Here is a 27943-nt window from a genome sequence, read left to right on the forward strand (position 1 = left end):
TGAGTCGATCGTGCACCGTAGTTGTGCTCCAGCTAACGAGCGAGTAGGATTGTAAAGAATTTTCTCTGTTCGTGTTCCATTCGTAAGCGTTGTTTTCGATTTCCACGTCGATCTTCTCGCGTATAACAAATCAATCGACGTAAAGATGACTTCCCTACGATCTTATTGTTGAACGAGTTACTTATGGAAAGGCAGCCAAAACCAGCCGTCAGTATGATGCAGGAGATCACAGACCAGTCCTCCAGGACTGTCCTCCTGAATACGTTTGTGGTAAAAAAGAAACGGTGCAGAGTTTACTTTCATCGTGGCACTCTTATCTGGGAAACGGAGAAACCTCCATATAGTAAGTACAATTAAAATTTACATGTGAGGATTTTATCGTCGATTAATCGAATAATCTTTGAGAATACATCGAGAAAGACTCGTTGTGAGTATGTGATAATTAGACTGTGACTACAGAATACATGTAATATGCAAAAATATATAACATATCCAAAGTAAATATACTCGTAACATTTAGTAGGGAAAATACAGATGTCCATTTGGGCCTTATCTCTTTAATTATATTCACGAGAATATGAAATTGTATAATTGTTCGTATTTTAGCGAAAATTTCCTGATGGTTGTTTTTATGACAAAGAAGCAGTAGACACGGTTAGGACGATTTTATCGCCTGCGCTTTATGCCTTGTTGTTGTTACCCTAGAGAGTACGGTATCATGCGCAAGACTCGGACTAAATTTTCTCAATTTTATCTGCCAGAGCATATATATAAACATGCATGTACATATATATACCTATATATATATACACTGCCCTTTATAAATATTAAGACACTTATGAAAGACTTGATAAATTTAAAAAATCATTGATAATTTATTCTCAATCTTGCAATAACTTCCTATCAAATTTTCTCATCGTTTAAATTGTAAGATTGTTATTCTCAGTAATGTTTTGATATTGATATATAGTATATTGATATTGATTCTAAGTTCCTTATTCATTAGTTCCTTATAAATTACTTCTTGTGTATCAATAAAAGGTATAAATTGCCATTTAAAATAAATCTTTCATCCAATCATTTTTAGTCTAAAACATTTAATTGTAATATTTCTCCTCGAAAAATATTTCTAGCATGTGTTCAACATTTCTTGATTATCTTTGAAATGTCATTTACCATCTCGAACCGAAATATCGAATATTGGATCGTTCACTTAATCATGGATATCGTAGTTCGTACGTTTCGAGTTTCGTCCCATTAGATTGCAATTCTCAAGAAGCTCAACGCGCCTTATTTGAACTTATCCCCTCCGCTGAGAAACTCATTTCCCTATAATTCCACTGTTTTCCAAGGATTGACCGATTATTTTTATCGTTTTTTCATCTTGGAGGATTTGAATAGACGTGAATAGGATAATGGGAAATGAGGAGCGAATTTATGGTTCTGCAATGGAATCGTGCGACTCGTAACTTTTCCGGAAGCTGTTAATGGGACCACAACGATGCTTCGTTGTTCTCGACTCTGGTGTTTATAGAAACATTGCTCTTTTTTTTTATTGCACATCAGTTGTTGATAATGAACGATTTGAGGTGGGTAGGTCGTGATAGGTACTGAAGGAACATATATTCGAATATATTTAACAATAAATATTTATTAACATATATTCTATGTGTACTTATGCGTAGAACTCGCGGTTACTATTATCGGTTCGCGATTACAAGTTGGAACTCGGGTCGATGCGTTTCGATGTACGATAGAAGTTCGGATGATGATGATTGCCTAAATGATGTATCGACATTTGGCAATCATCTTGTCCAAAGAATAGGGTCTTTGTGTAGCGAGTCAGAAACCGTTGGAAAGTTTATTGTCGAGTGCCGCTACAGGTTGTATTACAGTTTATCTGTATCAGGGAATATTGTCGTTGTTATTATCCGTACTAGCAGCGAGGAGCAATACTTGGATGAATATTAGGTTAGTAGAATATTCATCGCTAGAAATGAAATGTTTTCTATTTGAAACATATCGTTAAGAAATTGATCGTTATCAACGAATCGAGTTGTCTTTCAAAATATTTTATTAATAGAGATTTAAAATACTTTAATGAAATTAATAAAATCGTTTAATAAAACTGTAATACCCTTTTATCAATTCGAGGTATCGAGTTTTCAAATAATTTTTTAAGAAGTTTATTCGTCGAACCAACACGAGTTCGGATGAAATTATTAACAATTGATCGAAGATTGAGTTAAGGACCAATCAAAGCCACAAGTAGCGGACCAATTGATTGCACTCTCGAGTAGTTCACGAAATGATCGATAGGTACGATAGATACGATAGGTACGATAGGTAGGTACGATAGGTAGGTACGATAGGTACGATAGGTACGACTTGTCGATCACGTTGTATCACATTGTTGTTTTGTAACAAAGTCTCATTCTGATTCTAAAACATGCGACGGCTGATAAGCGTGACACATGACATTGAGACAATAATCTTTTACAGATATTATTCAATATATCTATTTATTGATAATTAATTCGATCATTCAGATTAGTGATAACCACGAACAAGAAGAAACTTGTTTTGATAATTTTACAGAAAGTTCGTTTGTTTGTTAAAGAAATGGTTAAATTAATCTTATAATATAATATTTAAAATATAAATACTAACATTTTTAAATATTATCATTAAACATTATTAAAATACAGAATTTTATAATATAATAATTTCTTTTTTTTTTCAGTTTCTAAACAGGAAGTCTTCTTTTAAGAAATTTTTACAAATAATATTTCAATAAACTGATTTTGTACTGTCTCGCTTTTGTACGAAGTTGTATGTAATATCCAAGTTGCATAGCGTTGTAAAGGATTAACGAATGACTCAACGTGTATCGCGTATATGCACGGAATATCGATAGATTTTCGCCGATTGGCGTCCATTTCATAGACAGCGACACATGTAGAGAAGGCGCGTCCTTGAGTTTTGTTTACATATAGTTCCGTTTCCGTGTATTCGCGTGGACGCTGAATATTAAAGAAAATCGCGTGAATTTCGACAGGTCTTCTTTACACCTCTCACGATCCGACCTTGATCTTTCTTGTATACCTTGATCTCTAATCTCTATTCTATTCAACGTATAATCGTCCTTTTCTTTGTCTGTTTCTTATCTCGATGAGTTGTTCCTTTCTCTCTTTCAACGTTCCTATCTGTTATATTTTTTATAAATTACATGAAAGAATTTTATACTGGGACTGTTATTTCTATTTTATGCAAGATATTACGATGTAAGATAAGATGTGAGATAAGATTATACTTTGCGTAGATTCAGATGCTCTGGAAGCGTATAGGATCGGTAAAACGTTGACGTTGTCACGTAGGAGACACAAAAAATCACGAAATTGACAGATCACCGGTGATCTTGTAACAACGACCATATCCACGTCATTCCATACCTTGCACATAGCCCAACAATACATTTTTCCCATTGCGTAGGGCAATTAAGATCCGCCACTTGTCACTCAACACCTACAAACGCAACATATAAAAACTGCAAGCATTCGACCAAGAAGAGTCTTTTTCAGTCTTGAGTCTTGTGTAGTTTGGCCGTGATTTAAACAACTATTTTAACTTCGCTACTTCATTGTAATATTATACTTGTGGCGGCACTCGATAACAAATACCGGGTTCAAATCCCGGCGCCCGTAGTCCGATTTTTCTTCCACGCATCTAAATCAGAAAAAAAATAGCAGTACCCCAGCAGCGATATCTACAACCAGCAGCTACAATTATCACGGACAACACTTACACCTCATACTTAATCATTTTCGTGAATAAAAGCCTAGAAAATTATAAAAGTACAGTCAAGTTAAGTTATTGCTCAGCTACTCCTTTTTCTATCATTAATTTTATGTGACAATCTCGTCGCGTCGCAGTTCGAACGTTTCACAAACAAGATAAAGAATTGAACTTTACATATAATGATAAAATTTATTGTACGAATCAAACAGAGTGACGGTTCAGAGTGTTATAATAAAAAAGTTATTGTGGTATGTTCTGTCTACCTTATTACTGCTTCTGAGCTGTTGGTGAAAAACAGAATGCGAGATGAAAAAAGTAATCGAGTTAAAAGCGCGGTTACACGTGTAAGAACACAGGCCAGGGAAGTATCGAAGATGAAATAAATTAGCGCTCCTCACAACGTTCTTCCCACTTGGTATTCCGTTCGCGTACGGTGATGCTAGTATACAGCGCTTCCTATTTGCATACGATTATTATCTCTTTCTTCTCTGCTCTCTTCCCGCTTTGTCTCTATCGTCGTTCGTTCGATTGCCTTCGTTAAAATTTTCTTCGTCTCTTGCAATTCCACGAATTTCGATCTCGATGACCTATACAAATTCGATGAATTACTGCCGTTCATAAATTCGAGAAGCATCGATCTGGATAATTTGCGAATTCAATAAATTCTCCATCATCTTAATTCGAATAGCTGCGATTCGAATAGATCCAATGGGAATTTTGTCGACTCGTTACGGTAAAATTCGACCGGTACCGATATAACCGTGGTCGAACGTAAATTCGTATAAACGCATTCCACTTTGATTCTTTCGAATCGAATTCTATCCACGTTATCGGTCCAACCCGTTAAGGTCAAACCACACGTTGGCCGCATTCTCCTCGATTCTAGCAATTCAACCGGTTACCTGTTTCACTTCTCCCATCTTCGTTCCAACTAAAAGTATTTTAAGCGTTTTGCTTCCGCAATAACATCAACGCGTATCGTTAGCGATGTGTGTCACGGGGAAAGAAAGAAGATATTGGGTTGGCAACTAAGTGATTGCGGATTTTGTCAATACCACCAAATGACAAAATCCGCAATCACTTAGTTGCCAACCCAATACAACGTTTCGTTAAAATGTTTCTGAAAGAATGTTTTGGATTTTATCGTTACCTATTTTGTCGAAATCATGTTTAACGATGTATCAGTGTTGTAACGACATATTTGGAGCAAGTCGACTTACGGAATTTTAAGGCTCACACTGTTTACAAATTGCTCGATAAAATGTGCAGCGAAACGATTCTTCGGAGACAGACAAACGCGTGATGTCAATCGTAGTTAATCGAATTTTAGTTATTGTAATTAAGACGTATATAGTTGAGTCAATGTCGTTGCTAGAACATAATTGCTAATTGCATAACCAATACATTTCCATCTCTTCGCTCCCAGTGCTTTCCTTTTAAAATAAACTGTCATTAACACTATCGATTAAATCGTGCAGGATTAGGATAAAAATTAGAATAATTGTACCGTATAAAAATTCCCGATTTGTCCTTAACCCTACACCGTTCTTTAGATCATTTTCCACTCAATTGTATTTTTCTAATGTTTGAAAATATTTCAAGTTTGACCAACATATAAAAGGAATTCTCGTTGGTATATGCAATTCCCTGTTAAACATTTTCCTACAACATTGCAAATGTCTTTCGCTTGCTAAAGTGAGAGCAAAATTGAAACATAAAAAAGTAGAGGATCGCGACAGGATAAGTGGGAAGATTCGAGCCTCTGTCCCGTTATATCGATTTTAAGAGTTGCATCGAATCGAGAAATGCAACGGAATGTATTATATAAACGCGAAACATGCAAAAGTGAAACTTGCAATTTGTTGCATATTACACCGATATAGCGGAATAGGTACGTGTGTCGCAGCGTGTATATGGCTTTAGCTTAATTATGCGGGTGTTTCGTTTACGTAATTTCTCTTCTCTGGTCAAAGTATTTTCGCAGATGGTAGGAAGTAGAAGAAAAAGAGAAAAATTGCCCGACCTCGTTATCCATCCTGAAGATTTTCCAGTCGTATTGATTCGCATCCTCTTCGACAACCAAGTACAACGATGTTTTGGCACACGGCTCAATTATCTTGATGACGTGGCTGCGCATACCATTTCTGCCATATTTCCAATGTCGATCGTCGTTCCGTTAACTACTACTTTTTTTTTGCGCGCGCGTCACAGAATTTTCTTGTCTATTCCATGTTATTTGTTTTTTATTTGTTACTTAATCGTTCTGTTTGTAACCACTGTATGAGATCCGCAAGGCGTAAAACGATAAAATACTACTATAAGTAGGCTGGTATGTATACAAACTCATATTTTCAAACTGTACGTTGGATAATTTATATATTTTTGCATTTTGTGTGCATTCTGTGCATCGTTAATAATTATGGCTTTAAATATGTCACTAATAATTATGGCTTTTCATCATTCTGCACTTTTCACGATACTACTCTTTATCGAATGGAAGGAATAAATGAAATAGCACTTGTGGTAATGGAAGTATGATGATTATTATATCGAGCGATTGTAATATATTTAAACGCGTATACGGTGGAAATAAACGGCGTTGTTACAACGATATTGGTAGAAATGGAAACAAGAAGGAGGCTATTGTATAAATAAATCCGCAAACATTTATAATCGTTTCCAATTTGGAACAAAACCCTTAGTTTTAAATAGGACTACGACCGACGATTCATTCTAATCGATAGCACGATTCGTATAATTTCCAAGAAATCCACGGACATTTAGTTTTTTAATTTACTTTGTGGTACAACAAAAAGACAGTAAAAGTAGAATTTAATTGTTATCATTCTGTTCCTTCTTTTTGTCTACTGACTTGCTGGGTCGTCGCTTATATAAACCAAGCAAAAACAGCGTGTCACGGTTGCAGGTTGCAGCATGTGTTTATTGCGAAACGATTTAATTAAGACCCGCTGTTACAGAATTTACGTTTGCGTACCATTTTTTTTTCTTTGACCCTACCGCGGAACTGATGTAATCGCACGACCAAGAGCTGCCGCCTATCTTTTTTTCGCCAATCACTCGCGCAGTCATTCGACCTTGGATTACTTTGGAAAGTAGTTCAATTATTTAGTCTTTCTTTTTCACGAATTTTCGTTGTTCCGTTTTCCCTTCGATTGGCGCGACTCGACGAAAAATTCCGAGGAACATTAGAATTTTTTCGCCATTGGATAATTCGGTTTAAGGAACTCGATCGAAGAAGAAAGAAGGTACTGTTTAAAGGCTCATTATCAACGCACTTTTAGTGGTTTAGTCGCGTGATGAGCAACAGCCACTTACTACTATCCAAATGATTTAGAGTGTAGAAAGAAAAAATGTTTAGAGCATAGAAAGTTTTTTTTTATTATTTAATTTGTACTTTACAATTTGTCCAGTTGGACATTTGGTAAATTTTTCTAACTTAATTGGTAAATAACATGTGGATGGCTACCTCCAGCGGGATACCATCTTCGAATTTGACTATTCTATTTATTTAGTGAGGTCAGTGGGATATTTTCTTTTTAGTCTTCTTTCTATGAGAGTTTTTTTCGCTTCAGCAGCCAGCTGGGAGCATAGAAAGTGTCCCGGATTAGCATAATTGAGTTGCAGATGTATCAAAATATATTTGTAGCTTGGTGCAAGAAGTACCAAATGCCAGTATTTATAAAAAGTTGAGTATTGGATTAAAAGTATTAAATCGCTTAAAGATATGTTAACAAGAGTTACAGGAGTTTTTACTGTTTCAAATTTCTTCTCCAACACAGAAAGAAAGAATTAAAGCTTACGCTATTTGTGTTTTTCATGTTGACCTAGGTATCTTTCGCAGAAAATTTATTTTATGGAAAATGTCGACGTATGCGTGTACGAATGTCGTTGTAGCCATTTCTAAATAGAATTTGAAATTGTCGTCTTTTATATAGAATATACAATTGTTTAAAAACTCGATATGGGGCTTAACTCATTGTTGCAAAAATATGATATTGACATTTCTTGCAGCAAGATGTTAACATTTATTTTCATTTAGTTTAATCGGTTTAGTAGTGAGTGGTAGGGAAAGTTTAAACGTGCACAGTAAGTTACTAAATTACTCGCCACTCGACTAAATCGTTGGACGTATCTGTATGAGCCATTAGAGACCAGGAAGCGATTAGAGCATAATAGCGTCACGTGGCTCCAAACGAACGTGAGAGAAACGAAAGGTTTCACCGTTTGGTGAAGAGTGGCGACCTTCCGCAGCCTCTTCAGCTGGCAGCAAGGTTTTCGACTGGAGATCGATGTGAACGACCGACGCTGCCTAAAATTACCTGAACAAATTCAGGCTGCAGCGAACGAGCGGCCCGGAGGAATTACGGATTCCCTCCGACAACTGCAATCAAGGCTCGACCGTGAATAACACGGCGTGCCTTCAATACGAATTATCGTGGACTTCAAGCTCCTGCTAGCTACGATTTTCCGAAAAGTTTTCTCGGCATCCCTTTCGCGATTATCGTGGATACAATTCCTGCTTGTTAATAGGATTATATATATAAAATATATTATAGATACAACATAGATAAGGTGCCAGTGAAAATATTATATGTAATCAAGCTAGTCAAGAATATTCGGATCATTTTTAACCTAATTTCGACGAATACGAAATACATTATCGCTCGTATAACGCTCGTGATTTCTCGCTCCAACTTTTTCTGTTCGTTCTGTTTTTACTTAGAATATGACGAGTTTCCATCTCGTTTCTCGTAGCTAAGGAACAAAAACCTATCAAGCAGTGCACGTGCATTTGCAATTACGTCCCTCGTTAAGATACATGATCATGCAGTTTTGATAATTATCGCGTTCGTCTAATCCAGCTACGTGCTGTCTATCTATTTGGATGGCTATTTCGTTGTAAAGAACAAAGTTCGCTTTTCATCCAAATTCTTTCACGAATCGCACGAACGATGAAAGGCGAATACAAATGAAAAATCCGGTTTTAAAAGATCTTCGTCGTCTCGGGTAGCTACTCGTCGACCTTGTCTCGTTGGCCATGCATTTATTTTCGAGTTTGTTTTTCCACTTGACAAAGTCGTTTCGCGATCTTCGTTTGCCATCTTATCGAACTTCCGCTCCAATCTATATTCTGTCGACGTTCCCTTTCGAAAAGGTAATTTCTGTTGGCACGACCTTCGCGTGGAAAGCCCTTCAACCACTGGAACAAAGGCTCGATACGTTTCTGGGTCAGAGTCGCAGCTTCTGCGACTCCTAACAGCCACTAGATCACGAGGTTCGGCCCGATACGTGGGCGGGTATGAAAATTCCACGGAATTTTTTATACTCTCCACGATTTGTACCTAACTGCCTGGATAAATTGTTTGGGTAAACCGTTTCGATCGAGCGGAGCGAACCATTAATTGTTAACGAATTACGTGCTTCTTGTCTTCCCCGTTTCGTATTACGTTTATGTACGTTGATGTTTGAAAAGCTCTTTTTATTTCTGATGGCATAGGATGACCTTCATCAAATACACATCCTTTTGTCATTACATACTTCTTGAGTACTATTTCAAATCGATAGAATAGATGAAAGTGGTTTTTCCAGTGGTTTTCGTAAGAATTAAATAAATCCAAATGTTTTTTCTCTATTATGTAGCAACATCTTTTTTCTACTCATGTATCTGATACATGATTGTATTGTTTATTTATTTGTCTGTTTATCGTGGCTAGGGAACGATGTATGTGTGGATTTAGAAAAGCAAAATAATAAAACGATAAAAAAAGGGGAATAAAATGATGTAAGATATATAAGAAACAATTTAGAGGAGAAAGATAAAAGGGGCGATTTGTTGAATTTTGGATCAAATGATGGCAAATAGAAAATATTGAAGTGTGTAACCAACGACTGGTATATGTAAATATATGATAAGCTATGCGGAGAAGTGGAACGAATCGATACGAGTGTCGCTGGAAAAGTGCAAGATACTCTCGCTAGATCATCCGTCGAATAGGCCATGTGCATCATATTTTTAGCGCAGATTTATATTTACAGCTCTGCGTGTTCACAATACAAGGATTAACAGATGATTAGGAAGACGTAGGCGTAGCTGAAAGATCTTGTCAATTGTTATAACAAGATTATATTTTATTATATATGATACGATATTTTATTTTTCATTATATATTCAAACATATTTATTTTCTATTATACCATTCTATTTTTTAACGTGAAGTTTCGTAATTTTATATTATAGCAAAGTTTCATTCTAGTTTTCAACGCGATTCCAGATTTCGTATCTCCGCACAATCTGCAGAATTCTAATTAAGGCTCCAATTACAGAGGACTTGAAACCTCTGCTTCTTCAGTCATTCACATATATATCACATAGTGACAGCAAATTCTATTAATTGGAAGATTTATTTAAAATCTTAGTCCATCTATAAAATAACGTAATAGTATCGTGATTATTTATCGTTATTATAATATTTTACTACGATATCTCGTTATTACAATAGCTTTATCAATAAGGGAAAAGAAAAAGCGATACGATAATAAGCAGGTAACTTTTAAATCAAGCAGACGATCAAGTTGACCGACAAAATATTTAATATTTGTAGTCACGTGAATTGACAAGGAAAAGTAAAAAATAAATATTACGTATCTATGTAATTTTCTGATTTTATTATATATCTGGATGAAAATATTGACAAAAGAATTGGATTCTTGAATAAATATGTACCCCGACAATCTCTTGACATTAATAAATCATTGTGAGTTGAAAACACTGTAAAAACATTGTTTCCTATTCTAGGATAAGGATATTTCATGGAAATATTATTAGAACATTTTTTAGCAATATTATTTTACGAAAAACCTGTGGAATATTTCGCGGGATTATCGTTCGTGTAGAATTTTTTACAAAATTTCAAATATCGAATATTTTCAGATGTTCTACTCTGTGCTCGATTGATTTAACAATCGATTAGACAACTGAATTTCGAAACTTGCAAAAACATCGTAAATCGATCCTGCGAGGCTTCGGTATAATAGCTGCTTTAAAAAATAGCGAGTTTTTGAAATATTCGAACACTCGAAATTCCTTCTCCCTGCTATTTTTAACATCAATTTTTTCTTTTCTTTTCTTTTCAATAGAGACAAATTTCTAACAAGTTACAAACGATTTAGGAAATATTTTGTCCTTCTATTTCTACCTATTTATGATTTTTTTACAATCGTCGAGACCAAAGTTCAAAGAATATTGAAACTCGGCTAAGACGGATATACTATGACTATGATATTGCAACGTGTTATCTTTTGCGTAATTTCGTTATCTACTTACTTTAAGTTCATCCCCGTGCTTTTGTCGTCGATTATGTATACGTACATAATATAACATCGTCATTTTGAACGACAGCTGTCCCGTTTGCCGATAGTCACATTTAGGTCGATTGAAAGAAATTCGCGATTTCATAAAGTTAACGGAATTCTTGTGTCATATGGAACAATCGAGCCCGACGATGATACTATTATTCTATATTAATTTTTTCAAGAGACACGACAGAAGTTTGTAAAGGTTTATGGACGAATATTAACAATTATCGTATATTGATATAATTTAACAATTAATTTTATTAGTATTATTAATATTAAATAAATTTTCATAAATATTTTTCCATTTCTTTCGGGAAAATTTTCATGAAATTTTACAGAAGTTAATCGACAGTAAATTCGCAAACATTTTACTTTTTTTTTTCTTTTTTATTTGGTAGACTTTTTACAATCAGTTCTTATTGAGAATTATAAGCAAATTAAACAATTTTAATTTAGCGAATATTAAAAATATTAATAAAAAATATCAAACGACTCGATGAAGAATAGACATTAATTCTGTGATAAAAATGTAATACTGAAACCGCACCGATTTCCTATCGAGGACTTTCACGAGAGTTTAAATTCGTCGGCCGAATTCTTTGCATAACATATTTAGATAATTTATAAAAATCGCATTGAAATCACGAGAGAACGCGCTATCAACTTCCTTTCGTGCGCTTCACGATGTTTTATCGTTTTATAGACTGTCGATCGTGTCTGTCGGTTCTCCTGTACAAACATCGTAGTCGATTATTTTTCGTCATTTGGTTATCTTGTCTGGGGTAATCTTTGTTACTTCGCGTTGCCTCGATCAAGTTTCATACAACGCAAACAGTTTTTTGTTTGATTATTTTGTAAATCTCTGACGAGAAAAGTAAGATAATCACGGTGAAAATAAAATCCATAAAATTACACCTTGTAATTCAGGTTTTAAATGAAAACGTGGTCACGGTGGTTGATCAAATTGTCTAGATCCTAGAGTTTGATTCGTTTGATCTATCGCTGCACGCTTTCTTTCCTCTTTTCTTTATTCGATAGCGATTATCGATTAGATTTCAAAGAGTATATATTTCGTGAATGAGGAAGTAGCGCTAGATCGCCACGTTCAATTATGCAAAACGATCGTACGGTTTGAATGGTCTGTGTAGTTTTGTTCTCGTCACTTCGTTGCAATATTAAACGGCATCTATCAGAGAACCGATAAACCGAGTCTCTTTGTTTCTAGCCGAGTACGTACTTCCGTCGCGTCGTTTTCGTTTTGATCTATTATATAACCGTGGAACGAATGCATAGAAAAAGCGACAGTTATAATCGTTGAATTTAGAATTAACGAGTTGACAAATTAGAACAAATAAATTGACGAATATTGATCGTCTTTAGTTTAGTCGATTATTTTCGCTATTCAAGATTTATCAATTCAAGCCATATCCCTTCGTCATTCCAAAGTTAAAAGGAATAAAATATCGGAAGCTTTCCTCCCTCGGAATACTCTTATCAACTTTAAAAATTCATTTTGTAATTCAATTACAAAATTATTTCTCGATTAATACGAAAAAAATTACGAATACTTTCCCAATTAATGCGGCTAAATGGTAAAATAAGTCACACGAGAATTCGTAAATTGGCGAAAAGTATAAGACAGTGGAGGGATTTGTTTTCAAGGCTACTTGTATCGACTCGACACGAACACTTTTTATATTTTCAGCGAGATGGACATTACCGATGACTGACGTGCTCGCCGTTCGTTACGGGGATGATTGGATACATGGGGTGAATCTGAAGGAAAAACAACCGCCTCCAACATCGCCTACCTCGCCCACCGTCTGCCCGACGAATTTCATTCTCCACTACGCTGTACGTGGACCAAAGAATAAATGGAGCCATCACAGCGTGACTATGAGCCACACCGACCCTAGGCAAGTCGCCTCCTGGGTTAAAACCATCCGAAATTACCTCATGGGTGAGCTTCAGTCTTTCTTCATCCCTTGTTATTTCATCGATCAATTCTCTTATCGTGAAATATCGCTTGGTATTTTCCGTAACGTGCAATTTTCTGTAATTGAAATATCGAAGCCTTTGTTAACACGTTGACTGCCACGCGACTTTTGTATAATATCTGATTTGCCCTGGAACCGCAATCGATTCAAATATACTATTGGGTTGGCAACTAAGTGATTGTGGTCATTAAGTCATTACCACCTAATGACAAAATACACAATCACTTAGTTGCCAACCCAATACATAGTAATATTTAATTTTTGCGAAATATTACATTTGCATATTTTATTTTCGAAGATATTATGTAAGGATCATTCACATCGTTGAAATACACATTATTCTTCAGTCCTCGAAATTTCTCTCATACTAATTATTCTAAGAAATTTATTAAAACAATATGGGTCATCGAGAACCATCGTGGCAGTCGGCGTGTTCATTTTTCCGATTCGAGCAAGAAAAGATTGGCGAGTTGTCCAGGTTTAGATTACCGCAAACTCGACATAATCCGAAGAGGTCTTATTTGTCGCGAGTTAAACAGTCGGATGACTAGTAAGCAAAACTGTTGCACGAATCGTTGTTCGGTTCAGTAGAGTCGCTACACGACACGGTAATTGACTGCTAATTATCCCGACTCTGAAAATAGATTTTCTTACAATGAAGTCGCAGAGTAACGAGGTGAGATTTCGTGGAATCCCTATAGCTACCTCATCCTCGCTAATAACTTATGCAAGCATGGTAGCTTGATTATAAATTGTGGAAAGAAAAGGGGAAAACAGGAAAGAGAATCGAGAATGGGAAAATCCTTAACACTAGAACTACCAGTTTGCAAATACGTATCTAAATATTCTATATACAAATCATTGTAATTCAAATCGCGTTATTTAAAATCAATAGATCTGTGTAATTACGTCTCCTACCTACCTACCTACATATATGTTTTTAGTAATTATAAGAAAATAGAACTGGAAATTTGTCATTTTGCTGGCTTTGATAGTTCTAGTGTTAACTACATGTGATCGATCGGCTGTGCTAATAATATCGCGCGCGAAGATACGAAATAAAGGGAAAAGTAGGTGAAAGTTGAACTGTGCTGCTCGCATGCGCTATTGTTTCCTTTCTATATCCGAATCATGGAGATAGTCGTCGCACGTTGCTTAAATAATTGAACTAGTAGAAAGAGAGAGAGAGAGAGAGAGAGAGAGAGAGAGAGAGAGAGAGAGAGAGAGAGATTTGAACTAAAATTGAAATAGTATCGATTATTATGAGCACATCCCTGAAGAATGTAACTAAATAGAAAGAAAATGAAATAATGTTTTCCATTATTTACGAAATAATTTGCGAAATATCATATGTTTCTGCTCGACTTTTATTCTTGTGTACGGTGTTGCGTTTCCCCGCGAACGAGTAGAAAGGATTAAACACGGCATATGCTGGAACTAGGTCGTTGGTTACGGATCAAGGCTGTGTAATTAAGGCATGCTTTTTGCTGGCTTGCAAAGAACAAAAAAATAAAGCCGGGGAACAAAGATTGCCAGTGATTTCCTACAGTTGTAGTGATCAGTCATCCAATACTTGGATTTGATCTGTATGTAGTTGTAAAACGATCTGTAAATTTATTGCAATAGGCACTTTCGGTTTCGTCATTTCGTTCTCTGACTTTGAGTGACTTTGTTTCTTGTGGAGGATCATCGTTAAAATATCATTAAAATGATAATAATTAATAATTGGAAAAAATTTATAGTAATTAAACACTCGTCTTTTTTTATACATCGCGATTCCTTGTTTCTTTCGTATATCGTTTTTTATGAGGAATACAAGAATATTGTATTCTACGTTGCAAAATGTATACCCGCTTTAGCGTAATTTCAATTTTTCTTAAAAAGTACTCAAAGTACAAAGATTCTTCTGTATCTCTATTTCTCGAACAATATACTATTATTTTCCTTTAATGATATTTTTCTACGAAGTTAGACAATTTTGCTTTATTTATGGATACTTCATTTTATTCCCGAAGAGAGTAAAAGAATCAAGCTCAGAAGTATCGAAGAACCTTAGCCAGACGAATTGGTGAATCTAGTCCGGGTGGACGTACGAGTTCGAATCTATAAAAATCCAACAATCCAATAGTAGAACCGAAGGATTCGAGCTTAAAGTAATGAAAAAATCCAAGCTTATTCGAGAAGAAATTCGGGAGGTTGATTGTCAATGCGAATTTTACATATTAGTTGAATAAACGGCGGTCAACGTATCGAAGCTCCATAGAAACAGGAAGCGAAGAGGAAGAGAAACCGCTGCAAGCGTCGCTGTTCTATCGATCAGCATGCCACGACACCTCACAGAACGATACTTTACCTTATAAAACTCCCTATTCGCGCCCACGATTCTTTCCCCTCACGTATCTACGCCTCTTAGGCTTTTACGTCATGCTCATTCAGCGGATAAAAAGCTGGAGGATACACACGTGCAGTTTCTGTAGCTTAAACAAACCGCTCTTTCAGTCTACCGCCTTTCACGTCGCTGCAGTTTAGCCGGTGCATGTTTGAAGAGCGTCTGGAATGGCGATTGACGTACGGAGTGGGTGTTTCGCATGGTGTTCGCATTTATTAATAACGATGCTCGAAATAAGTGTCTCCACTGATAATTTTAGTCTGTCGTTACGCAGAGTCTATATTACGTTTATAGTTAGTGGTCGATAAGGGTTGGTCAAGTTTAATCTACACACCCAAGCTTTAGAAAAAGTTTCGAAGTTTTCTATGAAGTTGGTACTCTGACGAAGTCGTGGGTTTATAAGATCGACCCAACGTAATTTTAGAATTCTAATTTGCCACTACATTCTCACTCGAGTCGAGGTTTGATAGAAAATCAAATTCATTTGCTTACCGTTAGAGCCGTTTGGAACCTAAAAGACCATAAATTAACCCCGTAACCTACGATTTACGTTCGAGAATTTTGGGCCGAAAACGTAAACAAGCTCGCGCAGACTTCGAGCCATTCGCACGACTTGTGTAGTACGTACTATGAGCTATGCCCGTAATATTTACGTTTGGCCCGATCATCGTACTATGGGCTATGCCCGTAGTTGTAGGTTAAGGTGTTAAGAAATAGAGAAAGATGTTACGAACTTTATTCTTTGAAATTGACTCTGGAATTTACTGTTATTCGTGTTATTTCCTTGTTGTAAATGGACTTATGGAAGTAGGATCATTTGGTGTATTGATTCGGTGAATTCGTGTTTTACATTTCACGATTCATCCTGAGAAATTAATCCGATGTTATGAAAATATCTCAGCGTTTCTTTCTAGGTCGAAGAACCATGATGTTTGCCGAAAACGGTCATGATTTACTTAACAATCATATACTGTATGTTATGCTCTTTGGATTGCTTCCTTGGAGGGATCGAAAAAGCAACGTCGAAGTCTAAGAACACGTTGTGAGTTTCCAGAAAATAAAACAGCTTACGGCGATTATTCCGAAGAAACCGGTTCTGTGCACGATTAATAACTTAAACGATGATTCTTCAAGGTCTGGGTCGATAGTTTCAACTTTCCACTTCATTGTCTACAGTGCACCAGAAATTTATCTCTTCTCGAGTCGTTTCAAGGTCACGTACTAAATAATAACGGAAAAAATTATCCTAAAATACACATAATCTGTATTTGTAAAAAAAATACTAAAACATACATATATTTTTTAATTATTATCAACCGCTTAATCAACCAAATTATAAACATAGATGGATTGTTTTATCTATCAAATATCGCAAAAAATACTACACTTTCGACGTTTTATATATTTTTGCATATTATCAGCTTTCTGTGCACTTCTAATCTTTTTTAAATTTCTCATGAATGCATAGAAATCTACAATCTAATAAATAATAAATGACAAACAATCTTTCAGTAATCTTAGTAATCTTTGAAACATGTTTACTTTATCTATGCGATATCTTTCTATAAAAAACTTTATCGAATACAATTCCATTTAAAAGTTTTTATCCTAATGAAGCGTTCATCAATTAAGTACATTCACAATGTATATCTGTGTACATAGAATGAAATATCGAGGGTTAAACGATAACGATCGACGAGTGGATATCCGTGCACGCCTACCTCGTAATATTCCTAATACTGAGGCAACGAACTTATCGTTTTTTCCAATCAATCAAAACACCACCTTCGAACTACATTTTCTCTGGGGGAAACGTGGGTAGAACGGAAATACAACAGGGTGGTTCTTTGCCGTGCGTGTGACGCGATCTTTTTCTGGTCTATCTTTGTTGGGAGAAACAGTGGCCACTGTATTGATCCGGTTTCCTGTTTGCTACGTTGCGTTTCTTCAAAAACACTATCCTTCACGAATAAACGAATTTAGTCTTTTTAATAATCTGTGGACCGTTACATTCACAACTGCAGGAAAAATAAATTATTTCAAAGATTGCATAACTATCTTAATGGAGAATTGCACATTACTGGTTTATAGGATTAACCCATCGTCCTAGGAAGATTTTACTATTCATCAACCCGTTTGGAGGGAAGAAAAAAGGTTTGAAGATTTGGGAGAAGGATGTACAGCCTCTAATGACTATTGCTGGCATTGATGCGAAGATACTAGTTACAGAGAGGGTTGGCCATATTCGTGATGTCCTCTTAAGCGTCGATTTGACTGACTTCCATGTAAGTTTCATTTTTTCATTTCGTTCTTAAAACTTTCACGGTTACGAAACGTCCGATGCAAAATTTCTTTTCCTTTTATCGCTTACGTATCTTTAGAACATCTTCGACCAAATTTCGTGCTTTTCCTTTCAATGTATTTGGAGAAACATTTTCTACAAAGCACCTTCTACTTTTTTTTCTATTTCCTGCATAATTTTCTTTCTCATTTTTCTTTCATTTCCGTAACTAATTTTAAATCTTATAGAAATTTCCAAGAAATAGAAATTTCCTGAAGCAATTGCGAAAATACGGCGCGAGGACGATCATCATTTTTATAAATCATTTTTATATAGGAATGTTTCACTCTTGTTCACTTGTTCCAGGCGATAGTATGCATCGGCGGAGACGGTACTGTCGCGGAGGTGATCAACGGCCTGGTACTGAGGACCTCGAGGGATCGACAAATCGACCCGAATAATCCAGAAGTCAACCTACCGACTCCTCGACTTCCGATCGGGGTGATACCCAGCGGAAGTACCGACACGATCGCGTACAGCCTACATGGAACCACCGATGTGCAAACGGCGACAATACATATCATTTTTGGCGACAGCACTGGTCTCGACGTCTCCTCCGTGCACAATGATCAGTCGTTGCTCAGGCTATACGCCAGCATGCTCAGTTACGGCTATCTAGGCGACGTGATACGAGACAGTGAAAAGTTTCGTTGGATGGGACCCCAGAGATACGATTACTCAGGTAAGAAAAATATCTGTTCCTTGAAAAAAAGGAATAAAGCTTTATTATTGAGCTATTTGTGTGTTGGTGATAGTTGTATGGGTTTTTCACTTTCACCGTATCCTTGATACAGTTACTTGTAATGGACTCTGTATCATGTATTTATTGTTTTGTATAAGAGAGCATAATTTAAATGTTGTGTTGCTTATTCGACGCAAATATGAGTCATTTACTATAGCTTGAAAATACATAAGTAACCTGTTCCTAACAATAACGTTTAATCGCGCAATAAATTTTTAACGAAAAGGTGATTTCCGTCTTTTCTTTTAAATTCGGTGCGGTCTTCTTACATATATCGTCTAATAATGTTTGCTATGATTAATACTCGTGATTAGACTGCAGATTTTTATGCAACTTCATACTTTCGAGTATGTAAGTTAGAAGATAGAACCTCGATAGAAAATTGGTTTACCTGCCAAATACTTTAGAAACTAACTGTTTCTTTTTTGGATAGTTTTTCTATTGTTTCATACTACGTGCATTCTGTGTAGTTTTGAACTTTCTGATTTCTTATAAATGCATATAAATCCGCAGTTTAGTCACGATTGTGCAATTTCACGATAGTTTCCTCTACAGCAAATTACAATTTGTTTTTCATCGAAACCAGCATTTTTTTCCTTTTCATGACACGTTAAACTTCCTGGTGTGTTAGAAAAATATTGATAATAATTTTTTCTGACGTTAATTATACGAAATAATTGTGGAAAGTAAATATATTTCGCAGTTCGAACTGTTACTAAGAATTGCAAGATTCCAGAACGTAAACGAGTGTTTGAATATTAGTGTGCTACGAAAATAAGATAATTTGAAATTTAAATCATCCCCTCTTATGCAATGCGATAAGTACGACAAAAGATAGTCCAAATATTAACGTACCTGTATTTGATGTAATTTAGTGAATTGACTAGTTTAAAATGTTCTCGACCATTTTTATGGTTGAACGTTTTCTAATTGAATTACACGATTTTTTGTGTCTCGTGTAGCATCATTTTGTGGAGTTTATGATTTTTTGATTAGGTCTAGCGTAATCTAGCAAAAACGATTTTTCATGCGCGTGATTTACAATTTGTTTTTATTTGATGAATGTATTTTTTTCACACTTTTAGTAATTTTATTATATTTGTATTTAATACGATACTAGATATTCTTCATTTCAAAATATTGGACGAAAATCGAACGGAATGGCTAAGGAATAAATAAGGGTTTGATTCATTTTTTCCAAGGCTAAAGGTAGGTTGTATATGCCAAGGCCAAAAATAAAGGTAAGAAGGTCGAACTAGTAAACGAAGGTAAACTAGTAAAGAACAAAGTTTGTGAGGGTAAGGGTTTTACATTTAACGGTAAAGATAGTTTTATAAGTCGTAACAAGCTGTCAGCTAATGACAGGCAAACTATAGCCGCGAGGGATGTAGGAACGAGGCCAATAAGTGAAGGAAATTGTAAAGTATAGTTATTTTATATCGTGCAGTTTAAAGTGCGAGCGTAGGAAGTAGGATGTACGACCGTAGAACGATTTACGAGTTTCTTTAAGCCGGAAGGTTGGTGAACTAGATTTGTCCTAGCTTTGCGGGAACACGTGCGAGTTCGTGGGAGTGGGGAGAAAGTGTATGGCAGAGAACAGATAGTGTTTCACTTGGATAGCATCTCTTGTACAAATTTCTATATCGGCCGGCGAGAGGGCGTACGTCTCTTTGACGTAGTCAGTGACAAAGCACCAAAAGTATGCGTAAAAAAAAAATACAGAAGATGAAAGGGAACGACAAGTATCATATAGAGGCCTCGAGACGAAACGCTTCGCGAAAGTGTTTTAAGAGATTTTTACGAATACGCGATGCAAGTTGAAATAATTTAAGAAGATGGCGCTAGTTGAGAGCGCGCCATAGCGCATACTCTCGCGGGGAAGTAAACAATTGTAGGGAATAGGAGTAAATTCAAATGTTCGTGCAGGTAAGTATTTGGTATTCGTTATGTATTTAATTAATTGTGTGGTAAAGTATGGACGTTTCAGTAGAAGATAGTTCTAGATATATTAATAACTAATCGGAGGTACTAGATTTGTGTATATTATTTCAACTACTAATTTCTTACATGTTTTTACTCTATTTTATAAAGTGATTGTAACGATTAGTTTTACTTTCAGATAGTATCATAACATATATGTTCCTTATTACAGGAGGCGTCAGTAAAGAACACTACCGCAAAAAACTACTTGAAGATAGTGTTATATTATACGCGACAGGAATTTCTTATATTATACACTATAAAAATTTATTATATATTTGTAAAATTCTATATAGCAATGTATTCTTTTGTATATCTTTCTTTTGTATATATGTATTCTAATGTATATATTCAATCCTGTAAGTATTTTCTGTTTATGGCTGATACTTAAAACAGTTCTTGGGTTTATTATTCGCTCTTAAAAATTACGGAGAAAGCGGGTAGTTATCTAACAGGAAAAACGAATATTTGTCTAACGGAAAAGTTGGTTTTTCCCACGAACAAGGTCCCACGAGCCACGTTGGTAGGAGGCTTCCTCCTCATATCTTCCTTCATTACGTAGGTCATAACCAATGGGCATCGCGGATCGTTACCTTCACTTTCTTGACGAGAAGTGTGAACAACGAATTCGCGTTTTCGTTCAAAGGGCACATCCATACCGAGCTTCACTCCGTAATAACATAAGAGCGAATAGTCAGTTTAAAACCAGATCGAGTTAAAACACAGTTTAAGGAACAGAAGGAGTCAGAAGTCAAGTCAGTAGAATCGTCAAGTCGAAGGCAGTCAATCGACAGAAGATACATCATCACAGTCGCTAATACGAAACGAGTCTCACATCTTACTCATTCGTAGTTTGTCATTCCACATACGTAACATTGTATCACATTGAAGTTGTTGGATCTTTGAAAATATATATTAACCTGTTAATATCAGCGTTATATTCATTCAACCACCCTTATTATCTTAACCGAAATAAGAGATCGAACGATTCGTGGCGTCGATTATTTAAATCGTAATGGGAATTTACGACTCCCGTTGGCACGTTTCTTCGAGATCCCGCGAACGGTCGAAAGTACATACGTCATATTTTCCTTGTGATTTTTCACTTATTCAAAACAAACTCTTGTTAAAATCGAAAAATGGTATCAGGAGAATATGATAGGCGAGAAGGTGGCACAAAGATCATAATTCCTGGAATCTTACGTCATTTTTGTTCCGAATTTGATGAAATTTGTTCTGCCTGGCGTATTTTTTGTTTGATGGTTTTATCTTAACAGAAGAGAGGAATTAAAATAAATACGCACTGTATACTTTATTAGTAATAAGAAGTATTGTGTGTATCTTGAACAATAATTTTTCTTACAATATATGCTGTAATATATATTTAATCACGTTTTTTTCTTCTTTCGCTGTGTTCCACGCTGGTACATCTTTTCCCTCATCATTGTTGTAATGTCATATCTGCCTAATGGCAAATAATGTTAATATTCCTTAAAAATTATTGAAAGATTATAAAAAAATGTATAATACAGTACATACCTCGAATTTAACTCAGGTTTCAAGAAGATCCTCGCGAATAAAGGTTACGAAGGTGAGATCCAGCTCCTATCGGACCCTTGCCATCCAGCAACCAGTACAAGATGTATAAAAAACTGCACCAGGTGCCTCCAACATATGCACAACAGTATTCCAGATAAAGAAATCACCAGTTAGTTGTCTATTATCCATTATTAAACTGTCGATTTTTATGCAAATTTGTATTGTCATGAACATAATTGAACGAATAGCACTTAAGTAGGGATTTGTTTTTTTCCACCATGTATGAAGAGTATTATACTTTAGATATTTCATATATTTTTGCATATTATATTCATTCTGCACATTTTTGCTCTTTTACAATAAATTACGTAGAAATGTATAGAAATCCGTAGTTTAATTATTATTATTTGATATTATTGATATTGTTTGAACTTTATCTTTATCTTTAATTTATTTTGAATCTACTTCAGGATGGTTGACTATCAGAGGCAAATTCTTCATGGTGAATGGTGTCAATCTCGCCTGTGGTTGCTCCAGGAGCCCCATGGGTTTCAGCCCTCATTGTCATGTCGGAGACGGTTGCGTAGACGTAATTCTCGTCCGACATACCTCGCTTTTTAACAATATCAGGATGTTGTTGAGGTTGTCCAGCAAACAGAAGACTTTGGTATGTGAAATAATTGTAAATTTATTAATTAATTTAAGAATATACGTATATTCTTGATTCTCTCTATGAATATACGATTATATGTAAATTGTTTATCTGGGAGATCCAGATTTAGATTATTTTTGTTCGCTTATTTATAATAATTAAATTATTCGCCTCACGATATAAAAACCCAATGTACAGTTTGCTAATTATTTCAGAAGTATTCGAAAATGTGTCGACGATCGTTCGAATTGATCTAGCTAGTCTGTTTTCTTTTGCCAGTACGATCTGCCGTTCGTCGAGGTGTACAGAGCCAGGGAGTTCACGTTCCGCACCCTACCCACCCTGCACATGCAGTCTACTAGCGAGATTAGCAACCGCTATCTGAACTCGAGCCTGAGCGTATGGAACTGCGATGGCGAAGTGATCGATAGCTCCAATGTGAAAATCAGGTAAACACTCGTTCGTGTATTTACAGACTCTTCATGCTCACTTCCACTTCGATGGTTTACACGTAAGCTTCCACTATCCTTTCATTGCTGACCTTTGATATCTTTGATACCTTATCGACCTTTAATTTCCGTTTAAAATACCAGTATCGTTCGGATAAAAAAATACAGATAAAATGAGTAGGACGATTTATTTGAGTATTTTATGGGAAGAATTTTATATAACGTATACAGTTACTCAGATTAATATTCGGGCACATCACCATCTCTCTATTTGTTGCTTTGCATAAGAGATGCATATTTTCGCGGAATAAATAACACGATATTTGAATCAGTCCCTCTTACACGAGTCAACAAATACAGAGGTAGTGCTGTGTCCGAATATTAATGTGAGCAACTGTAATTGACCTACTGTGATTTATCGACAGGGTACACTGCCAACTAGTGAACATATTCACGAGACGAGCCCAGGAACCAGTTCACGGCCGGACCTGTTTCTGTTAGTGGCGAATAGTAGTCGATCTGCTGGTCACCAACGTTGCGTTGCTTAAAGTATGAGAACGACAAACGCGCGTTTTTGAACGAACACGATGGCATTCAAATCGCATAGTTCCTTCGACTTGCCCTAATTAATCGTTATCGCGATATCGACGCGTGGCGCGCGAGGACAACGAACAATTGTCCCGCACGGCGACCACATCTCCAAAGATGACTGGATATATCATAACATCTTTTCGCGACTATGAAGAAACGTTCGTAGTTGTGAAACAGAAAAACTGTCTAAAAATATCGTTAAATCTATACTTTAAAGTTTACCAATGTATGAAAGTCGTAGATTTGGTAACGAGGAAATTGAAGAATTTGAAATTTTTTGAAAGAAGTTTGAAATTCTGAAACATTTAAAACACGCAGTATTGAATATCTTGAATAGTCCATGACGTCGCAATTCACAAGATATCGTCGTTGTTCGAGCGTCCGACTAACAGCGGAGCTTTCTACCGAATACTCCGTGCGACGCGTATCCCAGCTATGCCTATCTGTTCGGTATTTCTTCGAATCAAGGTCTGAAACCACCAAGAAAGATGTCAACGTCCATGAAGACCACGAAGAATACGGGACCTTACGTTTGCACAGCGATACTCGGCCAAACCTTTCCCCTTTTCCCTTCTTATTATTAAATTATAGTCTGTAATTGTCGAACATTCCATCGTGGATGTCTCCACTACGCTGCGGCTCAGCCGATAAAATGTACTTACAGTGTTTTGTATAACGGAGACCGGTTTTTCCGGTCTTTTCCCAACGTTGTTGCAGTGCGCATTTTCGTACTTAAAATACACACACATACACACTTGAGATGCGATTATCGTAGATTCGGTGCATGGATGGACTCTTCCCTGAATGAGATTTCTAAAGATATTACCATTAGGGCGCTTAAGTTTACTCGATAGAAGTTTAGAGTGTACAGTACGAGCGTCGTCCTGAAGACTCCATTATATATTTTTCACCTGGAGGACGAGCCAAAGAGACGAAGGAAAGTGACTTAAGTGCTACGAGTTCGCAATCGAAGAAAATAAGAAAATCGTAAGAGAATCGACGAAGTGTTGCTTGGAACTCGTTAAGGTATCAGTAGAGTCAATTGGTTTCTTGACGAGTTGAACTTTAGAATCCAATGGAATTTACTAATTTGGATCAATTTTCAGATAATTTTCCAACTCTGGTCGCCTATAACAATACTAAATTTCCAACAACGAATGACCGATTTTTTTTTACTTTCCAAAAACCTTTTAAAGTTTTCTAACATAACTATATTCTGTAAGAAACGTTTCAAGACGTCAAATGGTCACCCAAACACGTGCAAAGGTACTTTAACTAAACTGATATCTTTGTGATCCAAGCGTTTCGTCGTCGATAGCATTAGACTAGCGATATTTTCTTTATGAAGCCCAAGATGGCTGGCTACCTGTACAGACAAAAAGAAAGAGAAAAAGAGAACACTTGTATTTTCGTGAAACGAGCACGATTTTAAGAAAGCTGCATCTATAGCTGTAGAGAAAATGAGACGAGGATCATAGCTATTAGTGGTTAAGCTTAGAATACTTCGAAGAAGAATAGAGCGGCATTTACTTTACCGGGACAAGTATTTTCATTTATTTATTTAATTGTAGGAAATAAGCTTCGTGAAGATCGGTGTTAATGCGATCCATCGACCGTACTATTGCGTTGCGTTGTTTCGATAGTTACCTCTTTTTATTTATAATTATGATGATACATATAATATGGACGGTTAGCGTTCATAAGCGAGTGAACAGGATATGGTTTCGAATATTTAATCTAAGAATCATTTGTAATCAGCAATGTGGATATTGTTAACACGTTGACATCAGTGACGCATGTTTTTTATTAAATTTTCTAGAATGACCAAAGTAAGATAAATTTCATGCACTAAGGATTTTTCAACAATGTGAAGGATTTAGACAACATTGCCAGAGTAAAAGCACAGTATTGTACATTTAAATCTATTCCACCTCCCATGGGAAAAATATGTAAAATTCGCGTGACAGCCAACGTGTTAAAATTTTACGAGCTTACGACAAGAATTAAGTTACCTTTTTGTTGATAATCGGAAATGAGAGAGAATCTGCTAGAAGTAAGATATTTTTATATATTTAATATTGAAACAGCTGAGATGGCCCAAATCGAAGAAAGAGTGTAAATATAAAAATTTATTGGAAAGAGAACGATATATCCCTTTGATTATAATTTAATCTTCGTCTTTCTTTCTCGACCTGAAAATTTGCAGATTGCAAAGAAAGATGATGCGTATTACAACGATAGAGAATTTATAGTTGTAAGGGGGAAGTTTGTCAACGCAGTATTGCACGTGTTAGAAATTTTGTTGGAGCTTTAGGAAGGAGGACTGTTCTCCATGAAATGGTTCGTTTGTAAGCGAAGACGCGAGCGGCGAGTGGAAACTTCCGTTCGATCGTTTCTAGTCTGTTGCGTTCACATCGAAGTATACGTGTTCCGTCCTTGGTTTCTGTTTCCTGCAGCTTTGTTTATTGTCAAGGGATGGAAGTTTCCCTCGCCTATTCATTAATTCCCGATGTAGAGAGGAAGTTGTAAAAAAGAAAAAGAGAAAAGTATTTTCTTGGTATAATTAACGATTTCCCCGAGGGCCAATCTTTCGTTATATCGTTAAAAGAATTATGTTGAAATTTCACTTTCATTTGTAATGTTTTCTTGGTTCTGTGATATTTTGAATTTTTTCTTATTATCTTGTTCGTTGAACATGAATCGTTCGTTGAACGTAGTGAGTGAATCCGCTGAATTAATCGCCGCGCTGTCGCTTTGTATTTCCAACTTTCAGGACCGACATATCACAGAGAAAGAACGACGTTAGCTTGCGATCGATGTTAAACAAACCACTGTACCTCTCGAATATCGTCCAAAATGCATTTCTTATTTTCTCACGTCAGTGTTGGCTAGCTCGTTCGACAATTCGATTCCACGTGCTCTAAGATTCTTTAACCTTTTGGGGTCTGATTCTTTACTGCAATAGCATTCTTCCGTTTCTTTCTTTTTAATTTCTTTTTTGATTGATTTGATTGATTTCGATAATCAATTCTGACAACGAAACATTTCCCGCGGACTTTCTAGGAGACAAAAATAGCGGACCACAAGGGGTTAACGACGAATAAATTCAGAAAAGAAAATTAGCGATTAGATGAATGATTATTTTGTAGACGCGTATGTCCAGGTTGTACAGATATATATATACATATATACATATATACATATATATATATATATATATATATATATATATATATATATATATATATATATATATATATATATAACAATGATATGATATAATATATATATACATATGTATATATCTATATTTTAATTACCAGGTATTTATATACATGTATAGAACGTAAAGAAGATAGTCGCGATGAGTCGCTTCCGATATGGTTGTATTCAAGTGTACTAATTGTTTTCGATCATCTTTGCAATGATGCACCGAATGTCGAAAATGGCTGCGTATATTATTAATAAATTGTACTTCACTTTTTCACCTCGTGTCTTCTTTCTCAATCCCATTGCATCCTTTAGCTCTACACATAGAACGAATAGATAGTACAAGAATAGCTTTGGATGAAAAGAAGCTAGGACGAAAAAAAAGAAGAAAGGTAAAAGAAGAATAGTCATGAAAATCAATAAAACATAGAAAAGATCTTGAAATATGTATCTTGATCGATATCTTTGAAAATCAGGCTACAGCAGCATACTTGAAATTATATACGAACGCATAGAATTGAAATGTGGAACAACTCAAAAGGGGGATAAATTTTCGGCCAACATTCACATTTACTCTTTTCTTTTTTCTCCTCTTTTATATATTAAGAATTTTTAATAATCAATATTGTCGGATATATATATATATATAATATATATTATATATATAATATAATACATTATATTAATTGAGACAGTATGGACACAACGTATAATTGGCGCGGTAAGGTGACAAAGAAGCCTCTCCCTTGTCAGTGTCCCTTCGTCGGAGGGTTGCCAGCTCCATTGGCGAGTCGAGGTCGTTTCACGCACCCCGGATCGCTCGTTTCTCCGTTTTCCTCTTTTTCCCCTTCTTTCTCTCGTTTCTCCTCCATCCTCTA

The 27943-nt window shown here is 35.8% G+C and overlaps 1 protein-coding gene across 1 annotated transcript; it reads left to right on the top strand.

Annotated features, from left to right (window-relative positions):
* Window positions 1-27342, top strand: LOC126917654 (ceramide kinase). The gene is made up of 8 exons (XM_050724779.1): window positions 1-343; window positions 12881-13135; window positions 17653-17846; window positions 18209-18584; window positions 22180-22332; window positions 22634-22830; window positions 23095-23264; window positions 23690-27342. Exons 1-8 carry the CDS (start codon window positions 184-186, stop codon window positions 23763-23765), a joined length of 1581 nt encoding a protein of 526 aa, XP_050580736.1. The 5' UTR covers window positions 1-183; the 3' UTR covers window positions 23766-27342.
* Window positions 27343-27943: the final 601 nt, after the last annotated feature.

This window comes from Bombus affinis, chromosome 6 (genome assembly GCF_024516045.1).
Source record: "Bombus affinis isolate iyBomAffi1 chromosome 6, iyBomAffi1.2, whole genome shotgun sequence".
Lineage (NCBI taxonomy): Eukaryota > Metazoa > Arthropoda > Insecta > Hymenoptera > Apidae > Bombus > Bombus affinis.

Coding starts and splice junctions, on each gene's coding strand:
- LOC126917654 (XM_050724779.1), top strand. CDS start 184: ATGGAAAGGCAGCCAAAACCAGCCGTCAGTATGATGCAGGAGATCACA. Junction 18,585..22,179: donor CCAGAGATACGATTACTCAG/GTAAGAAAAATA, acceptor AATTTAACTCAG/GTTTCAAGAAGATCCTCGCG. Junction 22,831..23,094: donor CCAGCAAACAGAAGACTTTG/GTATGTGAAATA, acceptor TTCTTTTGCCAG/TACGATCTGCCGTTCGTCGA.